The 26,237-nt window shown below is 45.3% G+C and overlaps 1 protein-coding gene across 1 annotated transcript in view; it reads left to right on the top strand.

Moving 5' to 3' along the window:
* TRERF1 (transcriptional regulating factor 1) overlaps window positions 1–26,237 on the top strand; it is a 1,546,663-nt gene that overhangs the window by 1,179,193 nt on the left and 341,233 nt on the right. The window contains exon 11 of the mRNA XM_044060332.1: window positions 4,334–4,447. Within this exon, the coding sequence (XP_043916267.1) occupies window positions 4,334–4,447 (114 nt within the window). The remainder of the gene's footprint in view (window positions 1–4,333; window positions 4,448–26,237) is intronic.

The following is a 26,237-nucleotide window of genomic DNA, read 5'->3' as shown; positions in this document are numbered from 1 at the left end:
CCATAAGGCAACAATGCAGAAAGTACCTCAGATTCAAGGCAGGCTCGAGACACTTTCAATTCTCTGTACTGCCATTTGGCTTATCTACTGCGCCCAGAGTTTTTACCAAATGCCTGGCTCCAGTAGTAGCTTACTGCAGACTTCAGGGGATTCAGATTTACCCCTATCTGGACGACTGTCTAATTCAGGCAGACAACAAAGACCTTTTACTTCAACACCTGCAATTTGTTCAACGTCTTCTCCTACTACTGGGATTCTCAGTGAACACAAAAAAGTCACATTTGATTCCTTCTCAACGAATGATCTTTTTGGGAGCTCTTCTAGACACAAGTTTACAGATGGCCTTCCTTACTCCAGAAAAACAGTTACAGGTGGCTTCAATCTTCCAGACCTTGGCAACCTTGACTCAGCTCACTGCAAGGAAATTCCTGCAGGCTTTGGGCTACATGGCCTCTTGCATCCTGTTGATTCCAAATGCGAGGCTTCACATGAGGAAACTTCAATGGTACCTAAAGAGTGTATGGTCTCAGCATTGCCACAGTCTGGATACAATGATTCCACTGATTCCCTGCCTCCAGAAGGAATTCCTTTGGTGGTCCAGGGCGTGTGTTTTGAACGAAGGGAAGCCCTTTCGTCTTCCTCAACCTACTCAGATCATAACCACGGACGCCTCAGATTATGCTTGGAGAGCTCATTTTCTAGACAAGTGCCAACAGGGCTCTTGGACAAACAAACACCTTCTATGGCACATCAACTTGAAAGAAATGTTGGCAGTCCAAAATGCTCTTCTAGCCTTCCAGACTCTTTTGAAGCCAGGACCTCTGCTAATTCGAACAGACAATACCACAGTCATGTGGTACATAAACAAGCAAGGGGGCTCTCACTCTTACCCCCTTTGCAGACTTGCCATGACTTTATGGGACACAGCCTTAAATTTGAATCTGGATCTTCAGACACAGTTCATTCCAGGAAATCAAAATCTCTTAGCAGACAGCCTAAGCAGAAACATTTTGGATCCTCACAAATGGATGTTGGACCCCAACTTATTCAGCAAGATAACTGCAATTTGAGGCTGTCCTCAGATAGATCTGTTTGCGTCCCATCTCAACCATCAGTTGCCTCTCTTTTGCACCAGGTCCTTCCACAAGACAGCTTGGAAAGTGGATGCCCTGTCCTTCAGCTGGAGGAATCTTTCGGGATATGCCTTCCCAACTCTTCCTCTTCTGCCTCGGGTATTGCTAAAGATAAAGCTGGACAAACCCAGACTGATCATTTTAATAGCTCCAAATTGGCCTCGTCAGTTTTGGTATCCAACTCTACTGCACCTTTGCTTGGAACCCCCTTGGAGTCTTCCTCTGACCCATTCTCTACTGTCCCAGCATCAGGGTCAGGTATTTCACTCTCAAATCAAGACTCTGCCTGGCAGCTTGGCTCATCAAAGGCAATTGATCCCTTCTTCTCTTCCTAAGCAAGTTTTGGATGTTCTTTTGGAAGCTAGGCGTCCTAGTACAAGGAAATCTTATGCTTCTAAATGGAAAAAAATTTGTATTTGGATGCAGGATCATGGTTCTGATCCTTTTTTACCTGATATTCCCTCTATATTACTTTATCTCTCAGACCTTTTGATTAAAGGTCTTTCCTTTTCTTCCATTAAGATTCATGCTTCAGCTATTTCGGCTCATTTCAATTGTGATCCTCCCATTTTTTCCCACCAGCTGGTTAGACAATTTCTGAGAGGAGCTAAGAATTTAAGACCTCCTAGATCTCCTCCTGTCCCTCCTTGGGATCTCAACTATGTCTTGGAAAAGCTTACTTTGCCTCCTTTTGAGCCTGCTGCCTCTGCGGATATTAAGTTCTTATCCTGGAAGACAGCTATCTTGTTGGCCTTGACTTCTGCCAGAAGGGTGTCTGAGTTGCAAGCCCTCATGGCCGTGGAACCATACCTCATCTTTCATCAGGACAGAGTTTCCTTGAGGACCAATCCTACTTTTATGCCTAAGGTTGTTTCTAGAGTGGCTCTAAATCAGACTATTCACCTTCCTACCTTTTTCCCAAAACCCCAAAATAAGGGGGAAAGGATTTTGCATTCATTGGACGTACGCAGGCAACTACGTTTTTACCTGGACAAAACTAAAGATTTCAGAAAATCAGATCAATTGCTTATCTCATTTGCTTCCAGTTCTCTAGGTAAAGCTATTTCTAAGCAAACTATTTCCAAATGGATTGCTCATAGAATAAGATATTGTTACTCTCTTTATGGAAAACAGATTCCAGGTACTGTCAGGACTCATTCTACTAGAGCAGCTGCCACTTCAGCAGCCTTTCTCAGAGAAGTTCCTACTAAGGACATTCTGGAGGCTGCCACTTGGAGCTCTGTGCATACCTTTTCCAAGCACTATAACCTCCCTTTGTACTCTAAGTCTAGGGCAGGCTTTGCCTCTGCTGTTTTGCAGGGTCTTCTAGCTGCTCCTTCTTCTTCATAACCTCCTCCCGTGTTCTCAGCTTTGGGATTCTACCCTACAGTTATGACTGAAACAGTGAAACACAAAGAACATAGTACAGTTGTGTACACCTACCATAAATGTAGATGTTCGAGTGTCTTCACTGTTGCAGTCGGTGTTTCCCTCCCTCCAGACCCCTCTTGTTTCTTTTTTGCTTACTTTGTTTCCTTTTCCACTACCTTTCTGGTCTATTTGTGTTTCCCTTGGGACACCTTTTGGTTTTATGGGGGCTTCTGACATCAGGGGCAAGAAAGGCTGGAGAAGATGGCATCGGCTGTCAGCTTTATACCCATGCGTTCTGACGTCAGGGTACTTGCTGATACAGCCGACGCCAGACCCAGACTTTGATATTCTGGCCGACCTCGGGCTGCCTGCCGGCAGGAGTACCCTACAGTTATGACTGCAACAGTGAAGACACTCGAACATCTACAGTTATGGTAGGTGTACACAACTGTACTTTCCTCAACAATCAGAGTTCAGTTAGCAGCAATCTGTAATTTCCATACTGGATTTGAGAAATCTTCTTTGGCTTCATCTAAGCTTTGTAAAGCCTTTATAAGAGGAACCCTCCTATCGAGGCCACCATATAAAGATCCTGCTTCACCATGGGATTTAAATTTGGTTCTGCAGGCCTTAATTTATCCCTCCTTTGAACCAGCAGTTAAATGTGATCTTAAATTCCTCACCTGGGAAACTATCTTTCTAGTGGCCCTTACCTCTTCTAGAAGAATTTCAGAACTTCAGGCTTTATCTTCTAAACCTCCCTGTTTGATTTTTCATAAGGATAGAGTGACATTACGTACAAATGCCTCATTCCTTCCTAAGGTGGTGTTAATCAGTCCATTAACCTACCAGACTTCTTTCCTACATTTTGCAAACAACGAGAATATATGCTTCATTTATTAGATGTCCACAAAAAGTTAACGTTTTTACTTACATAGAATGAAAGATATTACAAAAACAGATCAATTATTTATGTTCTTTGCATATTCTAAAATGGAAAATAAGTCACAAAAGTGACTTTAGCCAGATGGCTGACAGAGCGTATATATTTTATGTATAATAAGTTGGGTCCGTCCTTACCAAAACCTTTAAAAGCCCATTTAGGTACATGGCAATTTCTTCAGTGTATCTTGTTAGGGCTTCCATGGATAACACATGTGCAACTGTAACTTGGGCTAATCCTCATAACTTTACTACTCATTACAAATTGGATAAGTGGATCTTGTCTCTTGAAGGGAATAGAAACCTTTGGCTCAACTGTGCTCAGGAATATCCTTCCTTAAGGTCCACCCGGGAATTTAGGTAGCTGGGGACTCTGTCCCAACAGTTGAGGATAGAATGAAAATTGACAACATCAGACAAAGAAGTTATGTACTTACCATAATGTTCCATCTCTGTTGTAAATTTTCATTCTTCCTGAACTCCCCACCTTCCAACCCCTAACCTTTGTTTTTTTTTTTTTTCATCGTGAATTTCTGGAAGAACAAGTATCTATAAGGACACCACTGTCCTTCTTACTGAGCCCCAGATATGCTATGCTCTGTTAGGATCTTTATAGTAGTCCTTTTACCTTTGTAAAATAGCAAACATAGTATGTTAGTGGTTGGTGCATTGTGGGTAAGAGAGGGATTCAAGAGCTTGTAGATGATCACAAGCTATAGTAACAGCTGAGTCGGATCCGAACCCATATGTTGAGGAAGAGTGAAAATGGAAAACACAGATAGAACATTATGGTAAGTACATAACTTATTTTTTGTACTAATTAGACATACACAAATACAGTAGTTTGTATGCACTTTGTCACATTTTGCATAATTTATTTTCTGTAGGTGAAGTCTAAAACAGTGTCACAGTGTGTGGAGTACTACTATACTTACAAGAAGATCAGACGACTAGGAAGGAAGCACAAGGCCCGCTTAGTAGAAATACGCTGTAATGGAATGGTATGTTTAATGCTTGTAGTTTACATTCTGTTCTGTGATATGACTGTAATGAGTTTAAAGTGGATTGTAAATCATGCTGGAAAGCTGAGAGTTTAGTTTAATAGTTTACTTGCCCACTAATGCAACAACAAAATTGCTAAGTTTGTACCTAATGCGTCCTACTCATCCCACCATTGCTTATCATTACGCAACTTAAAATGACTTGAACTCCCCAACTATCTCACCCTTATCCAACTAACTACAGCTCACAAACTCATTCATAATCCATACATGTGCCCTGCTCTATCTTCTATATTTAATTTATACCATCCTACCAGACCACTCCGATCCAACAACCAACTGCTTGTAAATGTAGAAAATCCCAGACTTTCGACTGACCAGATGCTTTACTCCTTTGCCATCACAAAACTTTGGAACTCCTTCCACCCAACACTTAGATCCACCCGCTCAGTAACCCTCTTCAAGACATCTCTGAAACAACACCTCTCCTCATCTTGGCTGTGCACATGTGCTAACAACACATCTCATATAACCTGACTTCGGCCATCACAACTATTCTCACCCCCACTCTACTACTCTGGCATCCTCCTTTCACATCCATCTGTCTTTTTACTTACTCTGCCTCTCCAATCTGTCCACCTCCCTCTAATATTAACCCTCATTGTCCTACCATTGATCCCTCCTGTCTACTTCCTTCTCTTCCTAACCCTTATAGACTTGCCATTGAACCAGGCGAGGCATTCAGGTACTCTCGCAGCCTACCTTAATATCATACCACTACTTGTATCTGCAACAATATCCACTGACTTTGCTGATTCCTGCAACAGGATTCATATAGACTATCGCTCAGCTATTACACCTCCTAAACGTGTGAAACTTTTAAGTACCTAGTCTCTGATCCATTACTATATATGCTTTGCACCCACTGCATGAAGTGTCCTATATAAATGTTGCTAGCTGAAAACTACTCATATGGAATGTTCTCATGTATATGCTCTGTATTGCTTGAGTAATATCTTTGATTTGAGAATGATTACTTATGTACTATTTTTTTCACCAGTTGTATAAGCTGCCAGTAATATGTACTGAATGTCTTTATTAATGTAAATTCTGTATTGTATGTGAAATGCCTTATATGTGGTGCTTTTCTCCCCATAGCTCCACTGTAAATGGGCACTTCTGGCCCAGCTGGACCATCCCTGTAAACAAATGCAAATAAATAAATAATGCAATGGTATCAGTTCTTGTTTCCTGAGGAATCTAGGTTTGCAAGTGGGCAGAAATGATGAGATTACATAAATTAGAATTTTGCTCTTTTGGTAATGCAGGACATTGTATTAACTAGAAGTGTTTAAGTATTTTTTGGAATGTCTAGTGATTTAGTGTCATCAGAAATGATAGAGTAGGGTACAATAAGTCCTGAAAGGAATTTTGTTCATTTTAAATGGCAAATGTCTTTCCTAATGTTTATTTCTGATGTTGACATACGGCTGTCAGTTCATATGCACTTTAAATGTGGTATGAGGTTGATGATATATGTTTGAGAGGCTTAGTCTTGCTTTTAAAATATATTTGAGGGTTATTTTTTAGCAGAATTCATCAGATACATGTTAGTATTATAGGTTCATAGGTTCATACTAGGCTATCTGCCCAAGGGCATTTATAAGCCTAGCCCATAGTTATGTGGCTTTCGCCACCCCTTTAGTTTGAAGAAAACTATGCCTATTATTTTGCTGTGCCTCTGTCAAGCAGTGACACTGAAGTAATCCCTGGGGTATATCTGCGATCTCCCATCCATTGGTCAAGATTCCTCTTGAACAAGGCCAGCGAGGTGCTCTGCCTCACATGTACCGGGATTTTGTTCAACAGCATAGGGAGTCTCTGGGTGATGAATCTGTCCCTCCAGCACGTTCTATTAATAACCGTGTCAAGGTTTAAGTCTCCCGCCCTTGTGGTTCTGAGGGATCTAGATTTTTTGAGGTGAAGCATATTCATTAAATCTGGGTTTGACATGGCCTTATATGTCAGGCATAGGTCACCTCTGAGCAAGCGGTATGCGACTGAATAGAGCTGGAGTTCTTTCAGTCTGGCAGCATAAGACATATTTTTGAGACCCTTTATCCTTTTGGTGAGTAACATTTGGGGCCTTTCCAGCTGCTGCAGGTGTCGGGTCAGATACATTCCGAATGGGGCATTGTACTCAATCATAGGTCTAATGAGTGATGAGTACAGGGGGACGATGACCTCCCTAGATCTAGATGTGAATCCCTTCATGATAAGGTGGGCAATGTAGAAGGTTTTCCTAACTACTTTGGCAACATGAGTGTTAAACGAAAGGTTACTGTCAACCTGGGTCCCCAGATCCCTGATGACTTCTTCTGTGCTCAGTGGATTGCCACCTATATGGTAGCTAGGGGTAACCTTGTTTTTCCCGAAGGGTATGACTATGCATTTCTTGGCGTTTAACTTTAGGCCATGGCTCTGGCACCAGTTATCCGTTTCTGTGAGGCCCTTCTGAAGGATATCTGTGTCAGATGTGTTTTCGACTATGGAGCCCAGTTTGCAGTCATCTGCAAACTTTGTCAGCCATAACCCTCCTGTGTTTGCATGTACTTCAGAAAAGTAGATGCCGAACAAGAGTGGTCCCAGGACTGAGCCCTGTGGGACACCACTTGTGACAGGCTTTGAGTCTGACATGGCGCCAGCAACTCTGACCCTGTGGGTTCTGTCACTTAGCCAGTTTGCAACCCATCTTGTGATGTATGGGTTTACATTTAAGCCGATGAGTTTTTCGATGATACCTGAGTGGGGTATTGTGTCGAAGGCCTTTGCCAGGTCGAGGTAGGCTGTATGGACTGCCTTGCCCTCATCAATGGCCTTGGTGACTGTTTCGAAAAAGTCAACCAAGTTTAAGAGGCATGATCTGCCTTTGACAAAGCCAAACTGGGATGGATCCAAAGTCTGCAAGTTCCTATGTCTTTATTTATGAGTTCCATTATGATCCTCTCCATGGCTTTGCAGATAAGGCTTGTCAAGCTAATGGGACGGTAATTTCCAGGGTCGGTGGAGGCACCGCCCTTATGAAGTGGGACCACAGTCGCCGTGCGCCACTCCTTGGGTGCGTATCCTGAGGTGAGGCTAAGATTAAACAGCTGTCCTAACTGCGGGTTTAATTCCTCATTGAGTTCATGGAGCACACAGCCGGGGACACCATCCGGTCACATGGATGCTGTGTTTTTTGCCTTGGAGAGAGCAGTTCTCACCTGGGCGTTGGAGATGTTTGGGTGGCCACAATCCTCTGGTATAGAAATCTCTCCTTTTGTGGGGGTTTGCACTGAACCTGTCAGCCAGTATGTTGGCAATGTGTGTAGGTTCAGTAATCTTCACATCATTTTGAACTAATTCTGAGCATTTCTGGGGGTTTCCTCCTAGGTTTCTAACATAGCTAAAGAAGGCCTTATGATTGTCTTTTGAGTCCTTGGCGATTTTTCTCTCAAAATTTGCCTTGGATGATTTTATGAGAGCTCTTAGTTTTTTACTTATAATGATCAAAGGTGTCTTACCTTTCAAGGATTTTGCTCTATCTTGTAGTAGCTTCCTCCTTTTGTTGTAGAGCTTGTTTATGGCTGGGGTCCACCAGACTGGACGCTTGCCTTTGGTACAAAGAGTCTTAGTTTTGTTTGGGATTGCCTGATCCATGCAGTCCTGTAGGTGCTGGTAGAAGGCATTTGTAAGTGATTCAGCGGTTTGAGTAATGTTTACCACTGGCTCAGGGGCCTTAAAGGAGACCACACTAGTTTTTAGAAGTGTGAGGTCGGCTTTTGAGAAGTTTTTCACTGTGGTCTTTTTTATTTCAGGTGGGGGCGGGATGAGGACCTCCAGCGAGATTAGTTTATGATCTGATCTCACCAGTGAGGGGTATACTTCCGGTGTTGAACATTGTGATCCCATGTTCGTGATGATGAGATCAAGTATGTTTTCTCCTCTTGTGGGGATGGTGACTAGTTGTTCCATGGCATTTGAGTTTATGAACTCCAGGAACCTTTGGGCTAGAGTGTTTGGGCTTGAATAGTGTTCCCAGTCTATATTAGGGTAGTTGAAATCACCTAGTATGATGGTATTTGGAGATACATTTATCCCCTCCAATGTTTTCAGGAAGGCCATGTGAGGTTCTTGAGTTTGAGAGGGTGGCCTGTAACATGCTACAAATTGCAGAACAGTCTTGCCTATGGTTAATTGCACCTGGGTTTTCTCCGATGCATCGTGCGTTGCCACCAACCTTGAGGTGTGTGTGTCCTTTATGAATATGGACACCCCCCCCCTCCTTTCTTGGTGTTGTCCGGATTTTGGGGCCGGAACGCATGATATGAGGTGAAACCTGATAGTGCTGGGGTGCTCTCAGGAGCCTTGAACCAGGTTTCTGTCACAGCACAGACATCGATGTTCTCCATACTGAGAAGGGCCTCGAGTGCATGCATCTTGAGATTTAGATTTCTGGCATTGAGCAGCATTACCCTTAGTTTTTTTCCTTTTTTGTGTTCTAGGGTGGTAGGTTTAGAATTTGAGCTTTGCCTAAAAAAGGCACTATGGGGGTGGCAAGAGCCTTTGCCAATATCCGGAAGCCCAGAGGTGACAGGTGCAAGCCATCCCTTGCGAAGCAGCGTGGCTTGTCCAGCATGTCATCCCAGGCAGACAGACATGGGATCCCCTTTGAATGACACCAAAATTTAAGCCAATTATTAAAGCTGATCATCTTATCACTGTATTGTGGCATCATTCTAGGTGAAGGTAGGATACTGCTCAAGGTCAGGGTCATACCTGCCTGGGCTACATAATCAGAGAGCTCCTCAATGTCTCTTTTCATGTAGTCCAAGGAGGTACGTCTCAGGTCGTTGACACCAGCATGGACAATGACTGAGTCGTACTTGTACTGTTGAGAGACCTGAGTGCTTGCGTTATGTGGCGGATTCTAGCGCCCGACAGGCAGCTTACTGTGACCTTCTCCTTACTCAGTCTGGTGAGCGGGACGTCAGTGTGCCTGACTATGGAGTCACCAATGACGAGTGTGTCTGGCATTGTGTTTGGCCTTAAGGGCTGTGACTGTTTGACACTCTGACTGTGTGGTCTATGTGATGCATGTGTTGGGTCCTGAGGTGGTAGTTGTTTGGGTGTCTGCTTTGGAGGCCTCTGCTCTTTTGGTAGATTTTTGGTCAGAGCCTCCGAGTATGTCTTTGTGTGATTATGTGTATGATTTGAAGTTGTGATGGTACTATGTGTGACTGGGTATGTAGTGTGTGTGGTTACCTTCTCCTCCTGCCTGGTCTTGCCAGTCCTATGTTGAGAGAGCTCAGCCTCCAGTTTGGCCGTATAGTTGCATCTCTCGCATGTATTTGTGTTTTGTGGGAGAAGGAGAGGATTGTCTGTGTACATGAGGCAATTGTAACATTGCCTCAATATTCCCAGGTTCACCAATTGAGCAGGAGAGGACACTAGCAACTGATCCCTCGACATGCTAGAAGTAATAGATAAAAAACTTACAAAAGACTCCGGGGGATGTGGGTTCTAGGCTGGTGGGGTACTATCTATAATAATAGTGCTTTAACAAGGTGCAAGTACTGTAGGAGCAAGTGCTAGGCTTTACAGATAGAGAATAGTCTACTTGGGAATCAAGTAGAGATGACGTTTTTAGTTATAGGATACGCTGGTTAGATCGGCAGTACAGTTCGAGGAAGGTAGATTTAAGGGAAAATTTGAAGAGTGGAATTTAGGTAGCCCGAATAGTTTAACCTTGTTAAACCACCGCTGCTCTTGTGTGCAACAGTGGCAACTCCGCGCTAAATCACGCTAACGTGCGCTTTATAGCAGGGGGCTGGAAAAAACAGGAAATGACCCAAAATGGCCAACGAATTACTAGTTGCTGTCTCTAACCACTCTCTTGAGGACAAACAAGCAGCTCAGTACTCCCCACTCCCACTGGTGAGTAAAGAAACTACCTCTGGCCACACAGAAAATGGAGGAACACAGGAACCAAATACAAAGCCCAGGGATCAGCAAATCTGATCACTGGAACAACTAGCTAGGAAAGTTTAGGAAAGGAGAAGTATTTTTTGGGGTTTTTTTTAGTTTTTTTGCAAACAGACAGAAAAAATACAGTAAATGCTTTGGTATTCGACTAAATTGCTATCAAAGGCTGGTACACTTGAGTGTATTAGCCTGTTTGTTACTTTTAAGCAAAACTTTAGCCAACAAGTGCAATCAACAATTTAAGCACAGAAAAACAGGAAAATCAGGTAATAAAACAGTAATATAGGCACAAACAGTAGTCGAAAAGCTCAAAAGATCGAAAAATGCAAAATAAAATGTTTAAAAAATACTTATAATCAAGAAAGTTGCTTTTTCTGCTCTCTGCTGGCTTAGGAACTCTGCAGGGGACCACGAGGAGCTATGCCAAGTTCTCTAATGCCTGAAAAAGCCCGCCAAAGCGCGCTTTATAGCAGGGGGCTGGAAAAAACAGGAAATGACCCAAAATGGCCAACAAATTACTAGTTGCTGTCTCTAACCACTCCCTTGAGGACAAACAAGCAGCTCAGTACTCCCCACTCCCACTGGTGAGTAAAGAAACTACCTCTGGCCACACAGAAAATGGAGGAACACAGGAACCAAATACAAAGCCCAGGGATCAGCAAATCTGATCACTGGAACAACTAGCTAGGAAAGTTTAGGAAAGGAGAAGTATTTTTTGGGGTTTTTTTTAGTTTTTTTGCAAACAGACAGAAAAAATACAGTAAATGCTTTGGTATTCGACTAAATTGCTATCAAAGGCTGGTACACTTGAGTGTATTAGCCTGTTTGTTACTTTTAAGCAAAACTTTAGCCAACAAGTGCAATCAACAATTTAAGCACAGAAAAACAGGAAAATCAGGTAATAAAACAGTAATATAGGCACAAACAGTAGTCGAAAAGCTCAAAAGATCGAAAAATGCAAAGTAAAATGTTTAAAAATACTTATAATCAAGAAAGTTGCTTTTTCTGCTCTCTGCTGGCTTAGGAACTCTGCAGGGGACCACGAGGAGCTATGCCAAGTTCTCTAATGCCAGAAAAGCCCGCCAAAGCGTGCTTTATAGCAGGGGCTGGAAAAAACAGGAAATGACCCAAAATGGCCAACGAATTACTAGTTGCTGTTTCTAACCACTCCCTTGAGGACAAACAAGCAGCTCAGTACTCCCCACTCCCACTGGTGAGTAAAGAAACTACCTCTGGCCTCACAGAAAATGGAGGAACACAGGAACCAAATACAAAGCCCAGGGATCAGCAAATCTGATCACTGGAACAACTAGCTAGGAAAGTTTAGGAAAGGAGAAGTATTTTTTTGTTTTTTTTTTTTAGTTTTTTTGCAGACAGACAGAAAAAATACAGTAAATGCTTTGGTATTCGACTAAATTGCTATCAAAGGCTGGTACACTTGAGTGTATTAGCCTGTTTGTTATAGATCACCTTTAAAAACTGTGACCTGATTTGAGCTTAGTACATTATGCTTTGAATACATGGGACTGCATAGAGGAGTGGGCCTTTGCATTACAGAGCTTCTCTTGTAGAAGAAGGCTTGGACAAAGAATCTTAGGCCAGAGTCCTGAATGCAATTTTCCACATGAAGTCCTCCCCTTTCTGATTAGTTACTTTGGCAGTGATAAAGATACATTCTGTGCACCTTGGCATTGCTTTAATTTTACCACAGCATGAAAATCAGTATGTGCAGTTACATATCTAGTAGGAAGAGCACTTCTTAAGCTATTTTTGAGGGAACCCTGCTGTTTGTCTCCAGTTTGGCGACTGATGCTCAGAATGTTGAACCTAAATTATCATTGGAGTACTGAAATGGCGGTGATACTCAGAGAAAAGTAAGAAAGAAAATGTAGCATTCTTCTTACTTTCTCCCTCTTCTCTGAGATTTAGTATATGTGTGTGTATCTCTCTCTGTGTGTGTGTGTGTGTGTGTGTGTGTGTGTGTGTTTATACAGTGGATATAAAAAGTGTACACACTCCTGTTAAATGCTAGTTTTTTGTGATATAAAAAAAATGAAACCGCAATAAATAATTTCAAAACTTTTCCCACCTTTAATGTGACAAGACCTCATTCTCCATATGTCTGGACTATAGGGTAGGGTTGTAAGATGGAAGCCTTTTCTTACACAGAAAAACATCCAGGCCCGGATAAAATTTGCAAAACAATACATCAAGTCTCCCAAAAGCATGTGTGAAAATGTGATCTGAAGTAGTTAACTTCATTTGTCAGCAACCTGTGGGTATCGGATCCGACTTCGGATCCGAGCCAGCAGTTTTCAACAGCTTAGATCCGAGCTCCGAGCTCCTCCCTCTACCCATAAACCCCTGCCAACCCTGACTGACCTCAGATCTAGTTTGCCGCGCTTGTTGACAGCAGCTGGATTTTCGAGCTCCGTGCTTAGTGCATTTCTTGTGAGAAAGTTAGAAAATGTTTCAGTTTTTTTCTTCATCTTTAGTGTGAGTGCCATGTGTTTAGACCCTTTACCTGTTTACCCTAGTTTAAACTACTCTTTAGTTATAATTTTTCCCCCACCCCCTCCCTCGCTGGTTTGTTAGGGTCTGTGTGCGTGTGTTGGGGCCTAGCGTGTGTGTCCTCCTTAGTTTAAAATGTCGGAGGCCCCAAAACCTATCATTTCCAAGTGCACCGAGTATGGCAACAAGCTTTCACCGGCTGATGGCCACACTCGGTGTGTTCTGTGCCTTGGGGTTGGACACCTTACCTCTGGGTGTTCCATCTGCGCGGCTTTCAACCCCAGGACACTTAAGGACCGGAGATCCAAGCTGATCCTGGCGGGTCTTTTGCCTCCAGATTCGGCTTCGGCCTCCGGTCCTACCGTGGCTACCACCGTGGCGGCCACTCCTGCCTCTCTCCCCCCGGCCGGGACTCAACCTCCCGCTGTAGGCCCGGAGGAGAGGGAGGCCAGGAAAGACAAGAGAAGGGAGAAGCACCACAAGCGGAGGGCCGAGGCCTCTGCTTCGGCTCCATCGGCTAAGTGGTCTTCTCCCTCCAGGGCTTCCCGGTCTCCTCCTTCTCGGATCCGGTCCCCCTGTTTTTCACCGGGCCCTGAGGAGGAGGAGACCCGATCTCCTTCGAGGTCATCGAGGCGGCACTCACGTCCCGCTTCGGTGGCCTCATCGAGATCTACTCGTAGCCTTTCCAATGCAGATTTGGACCGGATGATGCGAAGATTCCTCCAGGCCCAACTGCAGATGGGAGTGCTCCTGCCCCCTCCCCCTCTGGGGGGGAGCTCGACCCCTTTCTTTGCCCGGATAGCTCCTTCTCCGTCCCGCTTCCCGGGTTCGTGGCCTTCGGAGCCGGGCAGCCTCCGAACCGGGGGTGGGTCTGCGCCGACAGTCTCGGGTACTTCGGCGCCGACTCTTCCCTCGAGCCTGTCGGGTCCGTTTTTGTCGGATCCGTGCTCTCGGATACGAGGGCTGAGCTTTGGATGCGAGGATTTCAGTATGTCTTCGGCGCCGTCCAGGTCGGAGCATACTGGGCCGTCGGATCCGATTGCTTCTGCGCCGGCCCCGATCTGCCTGTCAGATCCAAGTGAGGGCCCGCTCTCGGATCCCAGAGAGAGAGCGGCTCTCCCTCGGCGTTCGACGTGGTGGAGAGGGCTCTGTCGACTGTTTCCAGGCCCCCGGTCCTTGCCACAGCTCCGCCCCGCACTTCTTCTCTGTTGGGTCTGACTTCCATCACCCGGCCCCAGGGACAGCCTGCTTCAATGTCCCAGGTCGTTCCCTTGGAACAGGATGTTGCTGGTGAGGCCTCCTCTGACAGCCCCCCCCCCCCCGAGGAGATCCCCCACAAGCGGAAGTGCAAGAGGAGGCACTTGGACTCCCCTGAGTCCTTGACTGAAGACACGGATTTGGAGGAGGGGGAAGGCTCCCCAAGGTCACCCCCCAAGGATGTCCCCTTTGGGGACATCACGGAAATGCTCAGGATCAGGGGGGGAGTGGTTTGCCCCAAAGCCGACCTCGGACAAAGCTGTGTTCATGGAGGCATTTGAAGCGGGCCCTTCTACGTCTTGGGTGTCCCCTCCAGCCGATCCCCTGGTGGACCTGATTACCACCAGGGCGTGGAAGGAGCCAGACACTGTGGAGCCAGTCCCGAAATGCCCTGACAGGATCTTCAGTCCCCCTGCCGACAGGCCCCATTGGAGCAAGGGTCCCCCCATAGATGCCATGTTGATGGCGGCAGCCACTAAGAGGGAACTAGCTCAGGAGAGCCCCTCGGTCCACCCCCTGGGCAAGGAGTCCCGAGCAATGGACCGCTTAGGGAAGCGGGTGTTTAGTTCAGCGTCCTTCTCAGTGAGGTCACTGAACTACACGGCACACATTATTTGGCTGCAGCGGAATCTTATTAAGGAATACGCTGCATCGCCCCCGGAGTCCATGTCGGCGAGGGACAAACAGTTGTACTCCACCCATATGGCCACTCTTAGGTCCATTTCCAATACCTCTATGCGGCTACTATCCCATACCATGGAAGGAGCCGCTAAAGCCATCGGAGCAGGTCTCGTCATGAGCCGTCAGGCCTGGCTCCGGCATTGTGATTTCGCGGAACCCTTCAAGGCGTCTTTCACAAATGCCCCTTTTGATGGTTCTGCCCTATTTGGGAAGACCGTTCGCGACACCTTGGTCCAGAGCGAAAAGGACGAGAAGACATTGTCTGCCGTCGGAGTCCGCTTTTCTGCTCCCCAGAGGTCCTTCTCCAAGAACCAATAGGGACAGAAGAAGATGTGATTCCGGAAGTCGCAACAGTCCCAGTCTGCTCCGGACCCCCAGTCCTTCCGCGGCAGAGGAGGACAGGGAGGACGCCGCCCTAGAGGCAGAGGGATCCTGAAGAACTTTGGGTCCAGAGAACCTTTCTCTGACTGGCCCACGCAACAGCCCTGAAGGGTTGCCTGACTGCTCCACTCTGGAGGCAGTCGGGGGGCATTTCTCGAGGCACCTGGCAGCTTGGGAGTCCATCACGACAGACCGCTGGGTGCTTCGCATCATATCCAGAGGTTACCAGATCCCCTTCTCTTGCCCTCTTCTCTTCCCCGAACACCTCCCCGATGTCCCACCCGATCAGAGGGAGGTCGCAGCTGTGGAAATCCGGCAGCTCCTAGAAAAAAGAGCCATCCAACACGTCCCCCCCAGACCAGCTCGGATCGGGTTTTTACTCCAGGTTCTTTTTGGTGCCAAAAAAGATGGGGGGACTTAAGACCAATCCTCAATCTCTCCCTTTTGAACCTTTCAGTAACCAAAGAAAAGTTCCGGATGGTCACTCTTCAATCTATTCCCCCCTATTACGGGAGAACAATTGGATGTGCTCGATAGACCTCAAGGATGCGTACTATCATATTCTAATGGACAGACGATCCAGGAGGTTTCTCCGCTTCTAGCTAGGGGCCAGTCATTACCAATTCAGGGCTCTCCCCTTTGGTCTCACCTCAGCCCCCAGAGTGTTTACCAAAGTGTTAGCAGTGATAGCAGCCCACCTGAGGCTCCAGGGAATACAGGTTTTTCCTTACCTGGACGACTTGCTCCTGACCACCTCGACAAAGCATCTACTCTGTACAGCCAGAGATTATTTCCTTCGCCTTGCTCCCTGGCTAGGGATCACAATAAATATAGACAAATCTGCTCTCACCCCGACCCGAGTCATAGATTTCATCGGGGCCAGGTTAAACACAATCAATTTTGTAGCCTTCTTAACCCCAGAGAGACTTCGAACCCTGAGGTTTCATGTGTGGGCCATCCTTCTATCTTCATCTCCTCCGGCGGAGTTGGTCCTGAGGGCTCTAGGCTCAATGGCAGCGGCAATCAACTTGTTACCTATGGCACGTCTGAACATGAGGGTCTTACAGTGGACCCTCCAAGTCCAGTGGTCTTTCTTCACTACCCTCTGAGTCATCCCATTTCCCTCAGCAGGGCTTGCAAGAGGGCTCTCGTGTGGTGGCTGCAATCTCCAGATCTCCACACGGGACGCCCCTTCTCTTTGGCCCCTCCCCTGGCCACGGTGACCACGGACGCCTCTCGCCTCAGAGAGGGGGGGGGCACCCTTTGGGCAGGACTGTCCAAGGCACGTGGAACGATACTGAGACCTCTTTGCATATCAATGTCCTAGAGATGAGGGCAGTGCTGTTAGCGTTGCAAGCACTTCAGGACCTTCTTCCTGTAGGGACAATTGCGATCCAGATGGACAACATGTCGGTTGTCTGGTACATCAACAAACAAGGGGGAACTAGGTCTTACCTGCTCTGTCGGGAGGCCATGAGAGTGTGGGAATGGGTGATCTCCACCAACCGTTTTCTCATTGCAACAAACATTCCAGGATGGTCCAACATCCTGGTGGACAAACTCAGTCGCACCATCCTTTCCCCTTACGAGTGGTCTCTCAATCCGCACGTAGCCAATCAGATTTTTGCCAAATGGGGGGGCAGCCCTGTTGCGATCTTTTCGCCTCTCCCTCAAACACCAAATGCAACAGCTATTTCGCTTTAATTCCCCAAGTCGGGGAATCCCCGAGAGACGCTCTGGTGCATGACTGGCCTCCCGGACTGCTTTATGCTTATCCACCTCTCCCCCTGATGCTAAAGTTTCTACAGAAAGCCAGTCGGTTGGGGAGCAGGATTATCCTCATTGCCCCATTCTGGCCTCGTCAAACCTGGTTTCCTTACCTTTGGTCTCATCTTGTGAATCCTCCTTGGATTCTAGATCCCCTCCCGGATCTGATCTCCCACCCTCTGGGTCTCCCGACCCCGAACCTGGACAGCCTCAAGCTCACAGCTTAGCTGCTCCAGTTCCACTCCTAGCCAGGACTCCCGGCATCTCTTCCCCAGTCAAAGCTATTCTAGTTGCAGTCCACAAGCCTTCTACTAGGAAGGTTTACAGTAGAAAATGGAGACGTTTCTCTATCTGGGCAGAATGTCAAAACTTGGATCCCTTCACAGCTCCTTTACCTGCGGTGCTAGACTTCTTATCAGGATTATTTCACCAGGGAGCTAGCTGTTCCACTGTCAAGGTTCAACTAGCAGCTATCTTTCACTACCATGTTGGACATGATCTGCGTCCCTTGATCACTTCAAAACTATGCAAGACCTTTCTGAAGGGCACCTTCCTGCTCAGACCTCCGGTAAAGGAAGTGGTACCTCCGTGGGATTTGTCTTTAGTGCTTCAGGCTTTGACAGCTCCCCCCTTTGAGCCTGCAGCTTCAGTGGAACTCAAGTATTTGTCTTGGAAGACGGCCTTTCTCGTTGCCATCACCTCTGCCAGAAGAGTTTCTGAAATTCAGGCCCTTTGTGTCAAATCCCCGTATCTAACCTTCCACAAGGATAGAGTCTACCTCAGGACCAATCCCTCCTTTCTCCCTAAGGTTGCTTCTGAATCTAATATCAACCAGTCCATTAATCTGCCAGTCTTCTTTCCCAGCTATCACAACAAAGGAGAATACAAACTACACTCGTTGGATGTGCATAGACAACTTCGATTCTATATTCACAGGACATCTGGTCATAGGCAATCCGACCAGTTGTTCATCTCCTTTGCCAAAAAGAATTTGGGTAAATCAGTATCCAAAGTTACGTTGTCTCGATGGATCTCGCAATGTATTCTTTTGGCTTATGAAAGTTTTGGTAGGCCCGAGCCTCAGGGTGTCCGTGCCCACTCTACCCGATCTCTGTCTACCTCTGCTGCTTTTAGATCCAGGGTACCTTTAGATGATATTTGTTCGGCCGACACTTGGGCCTCATCTCATACCTTTATCAACCATTATAAGCTGGATATTATCTCCAGAGGGAGAGCATCCTTTGGCTCTGCAGTGCTCCCGAACCTCCTTCCATGATGGCCGCCCAAGATTCAGGTAGCTGGGGACTCTGTCCCACAGGTTGCTGCACAAATGAAGTTAACTACTTCAGATTAAGAAGTTATGTACTCACCATAATGTTTCATCTGAGTAAGTAAACTTCATTTGTCAGCAACCATCCCCCCCTCCTTCCCCCTGACCTTCGATTATTCACTTTTGCTGTCTTCAGAGATGGCATTTGAAATTGGTAAATTGGTAGCAGTTGCTGCTTGGGGGCAAACTTGATCTGAGGTCAGTCAGGGTTGGCAGGGGTTTATGGGTAGAGGGAGGAGCTAGGAGCTCGGATCTAAGCTGTTGAAAACTGCCGGCTCGGATCCGAAGTCGGATCCGATACCCACAGGTTGCTGACAAATGAAGTTTATCTACTCAGATGGAGCGTTATGGTGAGTACATAACTTCTTATTATGGTCTGATGAGACTAAGGTTGAACTTTTTGGCCACAATTCCAAAAGGTATGTTTGGTAGAAAAACAAAACTGCATCGCCAAAAGAACACCATCCCCACGTTGAAGCATGGTGGTGGCAGTATCATGCTTTGGGATTGCTTTTCTTCAGCTGGAACTGGGGCTTTAGTCAAGGTGGAAGGAATTATGAATAGTTCCAAATACCAGTCACTTCTGGCCCAAAACCTTCAGGTGTCTGCTAGAAAGCTGAAGATGAAGAGGAATTTCGCCTTTCAACACAACAATGACCCCCAAGCATACATCCAAATCAACAAAAGAATGGCTTCACCAGAAGAAAATTAAAGTTTTGGAATGGCCCATCCAGAGCCCAGACCTAAATCCAATAGATAATCTGTGGGGTGACCTGAAGAGGGCTGTGCACAAGAAATGCCCTCCCAATATGACAGATTTGGAGCACTTTTGCAAGGAAGACTGGGCAAATATTGCCAAGTCCAGATGTGCCATGCTAATAGACTCCTACCAAAGAAGAATGAATGTTGTAATTAAATCAAAAGGTGCTTCAACAAAGTATTAGTTTAAGGGTGTGCACACTTATGCAACCAGCTTATTGTACATTTTTTATTTTTTATATTTTTCCCCTAACAGATTTGTTTGTTTTTCAGTTGAATTGTACAGGTTATAGGTCACATTAAAGGTGGAAAAAGTTTTGAAATGATTTATTGTGGTCTCAATTTTTTTATATCACAAAAACCTGGCATTTTAACGGGTGTGTGTACACTTTTTATATCATATATATATATATATATATATATATATATATATATATATATATATATATATATATATATATGTGTGTGTGTGTGTGTGTGTGTGTGTTTGTGTGTGTATATGAATGTACAGTTTAGGGGGTGGGACTTTGCCCCTATGTCAGAGAGTGCGGGGGGTACTTGCCAGTCTGCAAAAAAAAAAAAAGTTTTATGTGTTTTGCAACCTTGGGAGTTTTGACTGGTAACCTCCCAAAGTCATTTTGAGTTTGAATAATCCCATTTTTATTAAATGAGACAAATTTAGTCATAGTTGGTCCCATTGTTGATAATGATGTTGTTGCGTTGTAGTTGCAACACAAAAATGTAGACTGAAATGCTAAATAATGATCATTTATTTCATAGGATCATAGGAAGTTACTAGGCTATTGGCCCTGAGGCCCTTATAAGCTTAGCCAAGGGTTTACCCCATGTTTAGACAAGTCAACACCCGATGCCCAGGGGTACATTTTCTGTTTCCCATCCAGTTATCCAGGTTGCACTTAAAAAGGGGTAAATAGCTACTCTGCTTGACATGGAGAGGGAGCCTATTCCACTGATGGGGAGTCTCTGTGACACAAATCTGTCCCGCCAACAAGCCTTATTGATGTCACAGACCGGGTTGAGGCAACACATGCAGGTTACTCAAGTGGAGCTTGACTTGCGGATATGCAGCTGTCCCAACAAGGTGGGGTCCGAGATCGCCTTGTATGGCAGACAGAGGTCACCTCTGAGGAGTCTGTATGAAACTGTGTAGAGGGATAGGGCTTTTACCCTATCTGTGTATGGTAGATGTGTTAGGCCCTGGATTCTCCTGGTGAGGAACCTCTGTGTTCTCTCCAGCTGCTGCATGTGCTTTGCAAGGTACATGCCGAAAGGGGCATTGTACTCAATAATGGGCCTTATAAGGGAAGAATATAGGGATGTTATGACCTCCTTGTCCCTGGATGAGATACCCTTACGTCTGAGGTGGGCCATGTAGAAAGCTTTTTGTACAATGGAAGTAACATGGTGGTCAAAAGTCAGGTTGCTATTAACTTGGTTGCCCAAATCCCTCACGACTGATTGGTGCTTAGGACGTTATTAATGTGATAATTTGTGAGGACGTCACTCTCGCCATAGGGGATAATGATGCATTTTTTGGTATTCAACTTGAGGTCATGTTTCTGGTACCAGTCATTTGTTTGGGTGAGACCCTATTGGAGGATATCCACATCACTAGGGGAATTGATGACAACGCCTAGCTTGCAGTCATCTGCAAACTTGGTCAGGCATAGTCCACTGGTTTTTGCCTGCACCTCTGAAAAGTAAATCCCAAATAACAGAGGTCCCAAGACCAAACCCTGGGGTACGCTGCTGGTTACATGTCTACTGCTTGAGGTGGCTTCCCCTGTTTTGACTAGGTGGGTTGTGTCAGTGAACCAGTTTGCTTCCCATCTGGTAACATGGATTGATGACTAGTTGAGAGAGTTTATCTATTTATGCCCGAGTGGGGATTAGTGTCGAAGACCTTGGCCAGGTCAAGGTAGGCTGTGTGCACCATCTTCCCCTCATCCATGGCTCTCATGACTGTTTCAAAGAATTCGACCAAATTTAACAGACATGACCTCCCCTTGACGAAGCCAAATTGTGTGGAATCAAGTGTTTGGAAGTTGCCACTGTCCTTGTTAATGAGGTCCATAATAATCCATTCCATGGCCTTGCAGATCAGGCTAGTTATTTAGGCTGATGGGTCTATAATTTCACAGATCAGTGGATGCTCCACCTTTGTGCAGATGGATGAGAGTGGCTGTCCTCCACTCTGCTGGGATGAATCTGGTACTCCGGCTTTGGTTGAATAGGGTGCCTAATGGTGCTGCAAGTTCCTGCCTGAGTTCATGCAGGATGCAACCTGGGATTTTATCAGGTCCCATGGAGGCTGTACGTTTTGCCTTTGAGAGAGCAGTGATGACCTGTTCCTTAGATATAAGGTGAAGGGGGCAGGTACTGAGGATGTCTTGATTTACTGATGGGGGGGCAGAGGGGTGAAGTTTTTTGCTGAATCTTTCAACCAGCAAGTTTGGTATATCTATGGCATTTGTATATGTGGTATCCTTGACCACCAGTTCTGAACAAATTTGGGTGCCTCCTTTGAGGTCGGGGACATATGTGAAGAAGGCCTTATGATTGTCTCTAGTAGATGTGGCCAATTTGGACTTGAAGTTTGCTTTGGAGGATTTCACTAGTGCTCTTATTTGCTTGTTCAGGCTAAGGCGAGATTACTTCAAATTGGACATCTGCTACTTTTTGGTCCTGGACAGCAATTTTTTTTCCCTTTTGTTATATAGTTTATTTATTGCAGATGTCTACCAGACAGGTTTACTCTTCCTTGCAGATGATGATTTAGTCCTGTTGGGTATTCCTGATTCCATGCATCTATATAAATGCTCGTATAGTGCTTTGATGTAGTTTTGGATATTGGTGTCATTTCCTACAGAGGGGGATGGGGCTGTGAAGCTGTTTATGCCATCTCCTCAGGAGGCTGTTGTCAGCTTTGGAGAAGTTTTTTCGTTTGACCCTAGTTAGATGGGGATCGGGGGAGATGGTGACTTTGAAAGTAACCGCTTTATGGTTGGTTCTTACGAGGGAGGATGATACTGTAGGGATGCTGCAGTGGTTACTCATGTTGCTTAATACCAAGTCCAAGATATTATCACCTCTTGTGGGGGTATCATCTAGCTGTTCCAAGGCATTTGCATTGACAAAATCGAAGAATCTCTGGGCATTTGTTTTCTGGCAAGAGTAATTTTCGTTTGACCCTAGTTAGAGGGGGATCGGGGGAGATGGTGACTTTGAAAGTAACCGCTTTATGGTTGGTTCTTACGAGGGAGGATGATACTGTAGGGATGCTGCAGTGGTTACTCATGTTGCTTAATACCAAGTCTAAGATATTATCACCTCTTGTGGGGGTATCAACTAGCTGTTCCAAGGCATTTGCATTGACAAAATCAAAGAATCTCTGGGCATTTGTGTTCTGGCAAGAGTAATTCTTCCAGTCCGTGTTTGGGTAGTTAAAGTCACCCAGGATCAGTGTTAAGGGTTGAATCTTGATAGATCCGAAGAGGTCCAAATAGGTGGATTGGGCATCTTGAGTCAGATATGGGGGCCAGTAGCTAGCTATGATTTGAATAGGGGTCTTGTCAATGGTTAACTGCACCTGGAGTTTCTGCTGTGCGTCATACTGTTTGACCAGCCTGGAAGTGTGTACGTCTTTAATATGTATTGAAACTACACCTCCTTTGGCTTTACTGCCCACAGTTTGGGGTCTGAATGTATGACAGTAAGATTAACCAGGTAAGGTTAGGGTGCTGTCCACAGCTTTGAACCAGGTTTCTGTAACTGGGCAGATGTCAGCATTTTCCAGGGTTATGAATGCTTGTAATGAGTGCAGTTTCATATGTAGACTCCTAGCGTTTAGCAGCATGACCTTTAGTTTGCGTTTTGTTGAAATTTTTATGTTGATAGTTGTAACCTCATCACTTTTCCTAAAAAAGGCACTAGAGGGAGGGCAGGAGCCTTTGCCAGAAGCCTGAAGCCCAAGTGAGACAAATGCAAGCCATGTCTGGCAAAACATCGTGGTCTGTCTATCATATCTTCCCAGGCTGTTAGGTACTGGATTCCACTGGAATGACACCAGAAGCTAAGCCATTTGTTAAAGTCAGTCATTTTCTGTTTGTACTGAGGCATCATTCTGGGTGATGGTAGAATGCTGCTTAAGGCTAGGGACATACCTGCCTGGGACATATATTCGGCAAGCTCAATCATGTCTGTCTTCATATAATCCAGGGAGGTATGTCTCAAGTCAGTCACGTCAACATGGACTATGACAGAGTCATAACAGTACCTGTTGTTGAGAGACTTGAGTGCGTATGTGATATGGCGGATTCTGGCCCCCTGACAGACAACTAACTGTGATTTTCTCCTTGTCCATCCTATTGAGAGGCACATCTGTGTGTCTCACAATGGAGTCTCCTATGACTGATATGTTGAGTTTATGGTTACGCCTTAGTGGCTGAGAGACACAGGTGTGTGGACTATGCATGGTATGTAGTGTGCAGGGCTGTGGAGATTGTTTGTGTTTTTGCCTTAGAGTTCTCCTTTGGGTATGTTTTTGCTGAGGAGCTCTGCATATGTGGGTGTGTGTTGTGTAGGAGTGGGTAGTGTTTGAGGTGTATTGATTGTGTTGACAAACTTCTCAGTGCCGGGTATACTGGCTTGTGAGGGAGACAGCATAGACTCTAGGTTCCTAATTTAATTGCATCTTTCACAAGTTGTCTTCCTAGGTGGTAGTAGTACATGATTGTCCGTGTACATGAGGCAGTTACTACACTGTCGCAGGATGCCCATATCAACCAGATTGACATCAGAAACTGTAAGAAATTGTCCATCCACATTTGTCAGAATCTGAGGGAAAAAGGCCAGTGAGAGCTAAGGGGTAGACCTAAAGCCCAAGTGCTTAAACCAAACTTAAGAGGCTTCAAATACCACTTACAGTTTAAACAGGTTATAAACAAGCAGTAATAAATGCAACAGGAAAGATGCAGTTGAAAAAGTAATAGAGTAGGAGGAGGAAACACAAATACAGTAAAAGCAGCTGAGCAAAGTGTTTTTTTTTTGTTTGTTTGTTTTTTTTTTTAGTAAAGTGGAAAAGGGATAGAAGAGGAACAGAAGATAATTCAAGGTTAAGGAACTAATGGGTTTGGCCTTCCCAAATGATCTCTGTATTAGGTAGAATGAGCTAATGAAATGGGACTGGTTGGAATATCCCAGATCAACTTTACAGTAGGGCCGGGCAACTGCAAATCCCACCAACTTTAAGAACACAACAGCAGTTGGTAAGGAGGATGGAAGAAAAACAAAATTCAGCCAGAGGTCATCAAATATATAAATGCAGACACAGTTAATTAAATAATTCGGTCAAGGAAATAAAACAGTGCAGTACTGTTAAGAAACATTGTTTAAGGAGCACTCTCAGTCAGGCACAATGGAGCTTCTATCAAGATAAGCAGAAATTCACACAAAGGTAATATTTTTATACCAGCAAGATAAAAGACCCTTCCAAAGCCAAGCCTTGAGGCAGTCAGATAACACAAAAGCTGTTTGATCGGTGTTTCCACCCTGGAATGTGTTCACTACAAACTCCCTGCTGTTCCAGAGGGCTGTAAAGGACCCACTGAGTGGAACCAGTTAGTTCAAGCTAAAGTGCTGTACCAAATGCCTTAGAACAGAAATAAAAATTTCAGCAAAGATCATACAGTCTGTTTCCTTGTTTCTTGCATAGGCTGTGATATCAGTTACACTTGAGCAGCAACCACTACTGTCTTACTCTCGCAGATCTTTAGTGCCTTTGATTTGGTACCTGCTCTTATCAGTTATTCCCTTCATCCTTCCATTTTCTGATAATCTGTTTCATGCTGCACAGAATCACAGGGATACCAAAGCCTGTCGTGACAACTAGTGGGTGTGAGACTTTGAAGCTTGTTTTATAGGTTCATAGGTTGGTACTCGGCTATTGGCCCTAGGGCCTATACAAGCCTAGCCATAACAATTCCCTGGATATTTCTTCCCACAATATTTACTTCCCTGGACTGCTGTTTAGCAGGGTGATTGACGTGATCCCCGGGGTGAATTTCCTATCTCCCATCCAATCGTCAAGGTTCCTTTTGAAGAGCGCCAGGGAGGCGCTGTGCTTGACATGTATGGGCAGTCTATTCCAGAGTATGGGGAGTCTCTGGGTCAGGAACCTATCCCTCCAGCATGTTTTGTTCATTTTGATGACAAGGTTTATATCCCTGGAGCATGTGGCTCTGAGGGATTGGGATTTCTTTAAGTGGAGCTTGTCCAACAGCTCATGGTTTGACATGGCCTTGTATGTTAAGCAGAGATCGCCTCTGAGTAGACGATATGCCACAGAGTATAGCTGGAGTTTTTTTAGATGGTCAGTATAGGGCATCTGTTTTAGGCCTGTGATTCTTTTAGTGAGGTATTTCTGCAGCCTTTCCAGCTGTTGCAGATGTCTTGTGAGGTACATACCAAATGGGGTATTGTACTCTATAATGGGTCTAATGAGGGATGAGTACAGTGGGACAATGACCTCATTTTTTTTCTGAATGAAAAGCCCTTAGTGATGAGGTGTGCCACGTAGAAGGATTTCCTGACTGTTGTGGCGATGTGGTTATCGAAGGTGAGACCACTGTCCACCTGTGTCCCTAAGTCTCTCATCATACTTTTGATGTTTAGTGTACTGCCACCTATGTGGTAATTCATGGATACATGTTTTTTCCCAAAGGGGATAACTATACATTTCTTGGCATTAAGCTTGAGCCCATGGCTCTGGCACCAAGTATCTGTTTCTGTAAGGCCCTTTTGTAGAATATCCACATCATTTGGGGATTCAATAATGGCTCCCAGTTTGCAGTCATCTGTGAACTTTGTTAGCCAGAGTCCCTTAGTGTTGGCCTGTACTTCAGAGAAATAGATGCCAAACAAGAGCGGTCCAAGGACTGAACCCTGAGGTACTCCACTTGTCTGGAGCTAGATTTAGAGTCGGCTACTTTTAAGTCTGGGTTCTGTCAGTAAACCATTTGGCAACCCATCGAGTGATGTAGGGATTTATGCCCAGCTTAG

This window comes from Protopterus annectens, chromosome 1.part0 (genome assembly GCF_019279795.1).
Source record: "Protopterus annectens isolate FY-2018-M chromosome 1.part0, PAN1.0, whole genome shotgun sequence".
NCBI lineage: Eukaryota > Metazoa > Chordata > Ceratodontiformes > Protopteridae > Protopterus > Protopterus annectens.
The sequence above is the reverse complement of the archived record's forward strand: the minus strand, read 5'-3'. Positions and strand labels throughout refer to the sequence as shown.